At 35.8% G+C, this 8,668-nt stretch overlaps 1 protein-coding gene across 1 annotated transcript; it reads left to right on the forward strand.

Annotated features, from left to right (window-relative positions):
* Positions 1 to 544: 544 nt before the first annotated feature.
* LOC104909061 (hypothetical protein) lies at positions 545 to 2,407 on the forward strand. The gene has a single exon (XM_010698248.4). The coding sequence runs from the start codon at positions 649 to 651 to the stop codon at positions 2,152 to 2,154; it is 1,506 nt and encodes a 501-aa protein (XP_010696550.1). The 5' UTR covers positions 545 to 648; the 3' UTR covers positions 2,155 to 2,407.
* Positions 2,408 to 8,668: the final 6,261 nt, after the last annotated feature.

Below are 8,668 nucleotides of genomic sequence, written 5' to 3' on the forward strand. Positions count from 1 at the left end.
GCAAGGAGAGAGAAAGAGATAATATAATATATAGTTAAAAATGTCAATATTGCAAGTAATTAATATACAACTTTTCGAGAAACGTTGCACGTAAAGATAACTGATGAAGTAATATACTGAATATATATGAAAAATATGGTTATATATATTATATAATTTTATTAGATTCTTCTAGATTGTTTTTTTACAGGTACCTACGTAATATAGCGTCAGTCGTGCATTCAGCGTATCGAGACTATTTTGTTCCAAATTTGGCGGCTTTGACTAGACCTTCTTATTCGCTTATCGTAAATAGAATTAGGGGAGGGTAAATAGTTGGTTGATTCGAGTTAACTACCTCGCTTCTCTTTATTCTCTTCTTATCAATTGCAGTAGATATCGATCTATAAAGTTGTACATTGACAAACGGACGACGGAGTCGGGGAAAGAAAAGAATCATTACATTGGTCACAAGTAGTCATAGTCAGAGGACTGGAATCTTCCTTCACCGCGTTCACATTTTCACACACGCTTCCTTGGTATATAAATTCCGCCCATTTTCTCTCTCCTTCCATTCAACAACTTCTCCCTCCGTTCACATTTCAACTTTGTTCAACTCACTCCCCCTTCAAATTCAACTCAAATTCTCATTTTGTTCTCCTTAATTTCATGGAAATCTCTTCATGCCCTTTCCTTTCATCTGACGATTTTTCTCAATTTTATCCTACACCATACCCAGAACTCCAAACTTCTCCTCCCCCTAATAGCCCTCCCTGGAAAAAACGGCGCAAAGAAAACGACGTTATTGAAATCACTGCTGACGATGTCGTTTTAAAAGATAAAGATTCTTCAAATAACAATACTAGAATTAAGGAGATTTTATCTTCTCTTCTAATGTTTGAAGACGAAAATGAGAGGGAAAATCAGCCAGAATCATGGCTGATTTCCCCTCAAAATTCTGGTTCTGGACCAGTGCACACCCCCGCACCACAGACTCAATTAGCTGAGGCGGAAGTAAATGATCCTAAGCAGAAAAACAAACGCTCTCGAACCGCAACAGATTCTCAAGCGGGGGCTGGGGCTGCACCAGCAACAGCTCCATCGACGCAGCGGAGACTATGGGTGAAGGATCGATCAAAAGACTGGTGGGATAAATGCAGTCACCCAGATTACCCAGAACAAGAATTTCAAAAATCATTTCGAATGAGCAAGGCCACATTTAACATGGTTTGCGAAGAGCTTGAGCCAGTGATAACCAAAAAAGATACAATGTTACGAGCCGCCATCCCAGTCCGCCAACGGGTTGCGGTCTGTATCTGGAGGCTAGCCACTGGCGAACCGCTTCGACTCGTGTCGAAGCGGTTCGGCTTAGGGATCTCTACCTGTCATAAACTAGTACTTGAAGTATGTGCTGCTATTAAGACAACTTTGATGCCGAGGTTTTTACAATGGCCAGATGATGCTAGATTATCCGAGATCAAAGACGAGTATGAGTTAATGTCTGGCATTCCGAATGTTGGTGGATCAATTTATACCACACACATTCCAATCATTGCGCCTAAAGTTAACGTAGGAGCTTACTTTAATAAGCGCCACACTGAGCGTAACCAAAAGACAAGCTACTCGATCACAGTTCAAGGTGTTGTTGATCCAAATGGTGTGTTTACCGACGTTTGTATCGGATGGCCTGGGTCTATGCCTGACGACAAAGTTCTTGAACAATCTGCGTTGTTTCAACGAGCTAATCGTGGCTTGTTGAACAATGTTTGGATGGTTGGGAACTCGGGTGTTCCGTTAATGGATTGGGTTTTGGTGCCATATACACATAAAAATCTTACATGGACACAACATTCTTTTAATGAGAAGATTGGAGATATTCAAAAAGTTGCAAGAGATTCTTTTTGTAGATTGAAGAGAAGGTGGGGTTGTTTGCAAAAGAGGACTGAAGTTAAGCTGCAAGAGTTGCCTGTGGTGTTAGGAGCATGTTGTGTTCTTCATAATATTTGTGAGATGAGGAAAGAAGTCATTGATCCAGAAATTGCTAACTCGTTCGAGCTTTTTGACGACGAGATGTTGCCGGAGAATGCTGTGAGATCGGCGACGGCGATTCAAGCTAGAGATCATATTGCTCATAATTTGTTGCATCATGGGCTTGGTGGCACTTCCTTTCTATAGCTTTAGATAGGGAGTATTATTATTTGGGTGCTTTGGGAATTTTTTTATGTCATTTACTATTATTATACACAGTTGTTTTTTTTTTTTGAGGGATTATACACAGTTACTATTACAGATCCTTCAATACAAAATTCACATTTGTTAGAGAAACACAATAGTGTAGATGGGAACTTGGTATAGAGTTGTAAGAAAATGGTTGTAGTTAAATGATGTATTTTGCATCGAATAAAGATTAAAGAATTAGTCCCGCAAATTTGTACTCACTGGCTCCAGCCCAATTTATAGTGCTTATATTTTATTTGAAGTGTCTTAAAATATTCTTTTTTCTCATATTTTTTTTACTTTCGAAATGATACTTTATTCTTTAAATGAGCTCTGAAATCCGTGCAAATTGCATGGAATTTTTTTTGTTTTATGAATTTCAAATTTCATGTCGCTTCCCCTAAGATCATCGTGTAATTATTAGTCCGTGTTTTAAATTTTATAATCTTGTATTAAAATAATTAAAAAAAATTGCCTAATGCCAGTATGTTGCATGATTATCACTTATGTAAAAACATAAGAACTTTTCTTTCCCGAACTTTTTCAGAAATTTCTTAATTTGAACGATTAAACCCATGATTCAATAAATTATATAGTTAAGTGCATCTGACAATCAAAACTACACACATCCAAATATAGAAAAAAAATTTAAAACTTAAAGATATATAAACACGCGTTATAAATATTTTTCACGTATTGCCTAATGATTATATAAGCAATAATCATAAATTTTCCAATATTTATTTTGTTTTACCAATTCTAATACTGGTTATCTTCCACCCTATGGACATTAACAGACCGAAATTGAACAAAATGTTGTTTACAAACTTTGTATGCCCTTTGTTAAACTAAAAGAAGCACCTATTTCTCCTTGACCAGTTTGAAGTCAGAGGATGAACAAATAAAGAAGTTTAATGGAAATTTGGAAATGTTTGAAAGTTGTAGTGAATTTGAGTAGTTATACAGAGAAACTATGGGAGTACAAATCAAATGAGTTAATGAAAGAGAAAAAATTCATCGACAACGATTAGATTTTCATACTCCAATCAACTGTTATATGAAATAAATAAAGTTTTATGTTGCCTGACATTATTTCCTCCAGTCAAGGGGCCTTTGTGACAGGCAGAGGCATCTTGACCAACATTATAATCTGCCAAGGCTTGGTGAGATCTTATAAAAAGAGTTCCACTCGTGCCAGTCGTTGCGTCATGAAATTGGATCTTAGGAAGGCTTACGACATTGTTAACTGGAATTTTGTGCAGCAGTTGTTGGAAGGAGTTGGATTCCCTCAAAAATTTTGTTGAACAAACTATGGTTTGTGTGAGATCTCCGGAGTTTTCTATCATGCTTAATGGTACCCCTTGTGGTCTTTTTGATGCTAACAGAGGGCTTAGGTAAGGAGATCCCATGTCTCCCTTACTCTTTGCCCTTTGTATGGATTATCTGGATATGATTCTTTCCTATGTTAGTGGGCTTGAAGGGTTTAAATTTCATGCTAGGTATAAAGATTTGAAGCTTGTCCATCTTTGTTTTGTTGACGATTTGCTATTATTCTGCAATGGGGATATTAGATCCATATATACAATGTTGCAAGGTTTTCAGATGTTTTCCAATGCCTCAGGATTGGAAGTAAATAAGAGCAAATCTGAAGTGTATTATGTAGGCATGAAATAGAAAGAGATTCAAAGAGTGACATATGTTGGTGGCTTCTCTATTGGCAAACTGCCTTTTAAATACCCGGGTGTTCCTATTTCCACTATCAAACTCAAGGCTCATGATTGTCAAAGTTTGTTTCGCAAGATGGTTAACAGGATCAATATGTGGACGACTAGAAACTTATTATCATTTGTAGCTAGAAGCTTACTAGTGAATAGTATTTTGATGAGCATCCATGTTTACCGGGGGCAAATCTTCATTATCCCTAAGGTTTTTCTCAAGGAAGTCAATACCATTTGCAGATATTTTTTTATGGTCAGGAAGCCATAATGATAGAAAGTCAGGCGTAGTGGCATGGGGGAATATTTGCAATCCCAAAAAGGGTGAAGAGCTTGGATTTCGGAACTTGGAGTTGTGGAACACTTTTGCTATGGGAAAGCTAGCTTGGCACATTTCTCAAGACAAGAAAAATCTCTGGATAAAGTGGGTGAACTGTGTGTATATCCAAGATAATAACTGGAGTTCGTAAGAGGCCCTAAAAAATGCTAGATGGGCATGGAAGAATGTTTGCAAGGCAAACAACTCATTAGTACTAGGATGCAAGGAAATCAGTGGCTCTATAATGCTAATTACGGCATAAAAAAGCTGCATGTACTACTCAAAATCAAGTCCAATGGAATAGATTTGTTTGGAATTAGGTACTCCCTCCCAAAACATAGATTTATTATGTGGATTTGTCTTCAAGATAGGCTGAAGACTAGAGCAAGACTGAAGTCCTTTGGGGTGATTGACTCGTACAGTTGCTTACTCTGTCAGCAACATGTGGAGAATATAAATCATCTTTTTTTTACTGTACTGTTGTTTCTCGATGTTAGATGGAGAAATAGAGGTCTGCACCAACTATGCAGATGGATCGTCAGAGGCAGGTACTCTGGCTCGAAGTTTAAAAAAGATGTTATTTTAACTGTTGTGGTGGCTATAGTTTACTTAATCTGGATAAACAAAAACTTGGCTTTGTGAAGTTTATTGTCAACACAACAGATCATATAGTAAATGAGGTTAAATATACTGTAAAAAATAGAATCTTATAGATCATAAGTGATAAAGTGAAGGATAATGATAGAGGGTGGATAGAAGGGATGTAGTTACTGGGTCTGTCTAGTTTTAACGGGGCTAATTCCTAGCTGCCTATAGGTGTAACTCTTGTTTTTGGTTTTAATGATATCTTTTTATTACCAAAAAAAGAAATGGAATAAATAGAAAAAATAAATTTGTAGCATGATTTTAGAATTCAAATCAGTAGTAAATTCCTCGTTTAATTCATTCTTTTTTTTTGACGGGAAAAGGTAGCCATTTATTCAGAACCTAAATCAGAGGCGACAACCTCCATTACATCTTCTGGAGTTTCCTCCAACCAAACTAACAAAAACTCAGTTATTAGGTTACGTTTTGCTAATCTATGAGCTACCATATTTCCATTTCTACGAACAAAAGTAAATGAGACATTAGTACATTGTTGGAGCAACATGTTGATATCGTTCAAAACAAGCCCAAACTCCGAGCTCTCCTTTTTCCTTCGTTTAAAAGCTTCGAACACTAGCATGCTATCCATCTCGAGGATGAAGCTGTTGAAACTAGATTCTATGGTTGTTCTAATTCCTTGCCGAGACGCCATTGCTTCACCTGTTTCCACAGCGCATCTTCCTCTCCAAATATCGCACATGGTCATCAACACATCACCTTTATCATCCCTCAACACCGCTCCAAAACCCACCTTCTCCTCTTCATTGACAGCAACATCAATATTTAGTTTCAACCTACCTGTACAAGGAGCTACCCATTTTTTGTAATCCCCCAAGGCCTTGCTTTGACATATCTTCGTAGCTTCATCCACCCTTCTATTTTTCTATAAGATACTCAAAGCTTTCTCAATTATCCTCATCACATCATGCTCCACACCATTAAAGACCCAATCATTTTTAGCTATCCATATAGTCCAGCACAAAGACCAAAAATTGTTCCACCACTCCACATCTTTGTAAAGTTTTCATTTGATCCCACACCCATTCTTTGAAAGAGGCTTTATCATCTTGGTTAACCACTAGTCTTGGGGGGGATAGATACCAAAGTTTTTGAGCTTCTTTGCACTTCACTAACACATGCTCCACATTTTCAACATCTTCACCATATCTCCTGCAAATCGGGTCCATCACAACATTTCTTTTGATAAGGTTCTTACCAACTAGAAGTGCTTGTTTTATGGCTCTCCACGTAAAATTTCGAATTTGGGGAGGGACTTTTGCTTTCCACATCATTTTACACTCTTCACACAACCTGCCATTTAAGGAACCTACACTTGCTCCATCTTTTTCCTTCAATGCCACATAGTACGCATTCTTTACCGTGAAATCCCCACTCCTTGTCCATTTCCACATCCACGCATCTGACTGGGGAATGCATGGAGCACCATACTCTTTATATGCCCGACTTCCCATAGGGAAAAAATTGGATCCAAGAGCTATGAGTTTCGATTCCCACCTTGAATTAGTTCTCTCTTGAATTGTCAAAAAGTTGGAATATCATATTCTAGGCTTTAGTAGGTATTGCCTTCCTAATTTGAAGCAAGAGAAATTAGGTTGATTGATTCACTTGATTGACACGTCAACATATTATGAGAGCAAACTAAATGTGGTAACTGAAAAGGAGAATGACACGTTGAACATATTGTTAGTTGGTTGAAACGTGAGCAAAACCTTATTGCTTTATAGTATTATATAGATAGATATAGATTCCCTCATTAAACAATTTGTTCCTCTTTTGTCCTTATTTTTACAAGGAAAAGTGTAGCAAAATGGCTCACATATGAAGTAATATTTGTCCTTATATTTACCAAAAAGTTGTAACCATGTTTAGTATTTTTACTTTCCAAAGTAAATACTTATCTTTAGTTCTTTATGATTCAAGTACTACAAATTTTTACAGAAAATAATAGTTTTCCTAATTTCCATACAAAATGAGAAATAAGCACTATAAATTCAAACGTAGAGAGTATTAAATTATTCCATAGCTTTGTCAATTGTTCTTATTGTAAATGCAATATTTATATCTTCAACTTGCTCCATAAATTGTTGCAATTTTAATCAACCTTTTCCTTTTTTATTCCAGATTTTCAATTGTTTTTCAATCTACCAAAATTTGTGCAGGTTTGGTTGTAACGCCCCGACCTCTAATCATCGTGGTTAAGTTAATTAATCGATTATTAGCAGCGGAACCTAGATAGTCGGCGCGTTACCGCCGTACTTTCCATAAGGAAAATACAAGGCGACATAAATCATAAACTTAAACATTTATAACATGTAAGCATAATATAGATCCAACATTAGTCTTAATTAATAGAAACTTAGTTACTAATCAGAGTTTTGACATAAACTTAAATAAAACCATGAGAGTCTACATAATCTAGATATTTAAATAAATCCTCACTGCTACGCCATCCCGTTATCACCATCGGTACCTAAAACATAAAACAAAACGTCGTGAGCCGAGGCTCAGTAACATACTACTCTAACATCGTAAATTCATTTCACATCATTTTAGTTAAAAACAGGAAGGAGAGAATAAGTAAAACATTTCAATAAACATATCATAGTAGGTTACATTATCTTCTTTATCATGTTCATCATCATATATCTTTTACTTTGGTAACTTGGCTAGTACATCATAACATAGGGGACGTCTCCCATACATAACAGTCAGGCGGTCACATCATAGGTGACACTTGCGGTGCCCGTATCATTTAAACCGTCAGGCGGTCACAACATAGGTGACACTTGCGGTGCCCGTATCATAAAACGTCAGGCGGTCACAACATAGGTGACACTTGCGGTGCCCGTAGAAAACAGCAGGCGGTCACAACATAGGTGACACTTGCGGTGCCCGTATCATACTGCCAAGAACCGTCTTTCACTTGAATTTATCATGTTTCATTGGTTTTAAGTAACATCATCATCTGAATATTCAATAACATCATCATCATCATTTCATAGCATCATATCATAATAACCATCATAAAACATTTCATTTCCCGCAATCCATATATAAAACATAATATTAATCATGATCATAAAACATACTTTGAAGGGGAATGCGGGTGTTAGCAGTAGACGTTACCTGAATTCCTGCTTAATAACCTTGATAGCCGGGGAGGCTTGTAATATCCTTTATCTTCCTTAATCTATTCAAGAATAATTTTATTAATGAACTGTTTCGTTATTTAGCTTTTAAGCCTAAATTTAGTTAGCGCTTATTAAGGTCATAACGGTTATTATATAACGTCGTAAAGGTCTCCTTAAAGGTCATTATTTCTTAATCGTTAATAACTTTTTAATTAGGTGACTCTTTAACAACTATTAATAAAAACTCATTTAGCTATATTTTTAGAATTATCGAAACATTAAAGTATATTTCTACATATATATATAACCTTTCGAAAATAAACTTATTCTAGTTCATAGTTAATAATTAATTAGTCGTCCATTAATTATGTTAAGTTTAAAGTTATAATAGATCCATTAACTATTTTTAATTTATTTAGTCATTTAAAACTAACAAGTCAAGTAACTAATTATTATAAGTGAACTTAAGGATTAGTGAAGTATCATAACTTAAACTTAATTATAACAACAGCTTAATGAATTATTTTTAATTAGTTTTAAACAACTCAACTAGTTTAGAAATCATGAATTATAACCCAATAATAGATTTTAGTAAATAAGTTAGGTGGTTTAGTAAAACTAACTAAATCAGCCACTAAAGC

This window comes from Beta vulgaris, chromosome 8 (genome assembly GCF_026745355.1).
Source record: "Beta vulgaris subsp. vulgaris cultivar EL10 chromosome 8, EL10.2, whole genome shotgun sequence".
NCBI lineage: Eukaryota > Viridiplantae > Streptophyta > Magnoliopsida > Caryophyllales > Amaranthaceae > Beta > Beta vulgaris.

What these genes read in the sequence shown, in the direction of transcription:
- LOC104909061 (XM_010698248.4), top strand. Translation starts at nt 649, where the DNA reads ATGGAAATCTCTTCATGCCCTTTCCTTTCATCTGACGATTTTTCTCAA.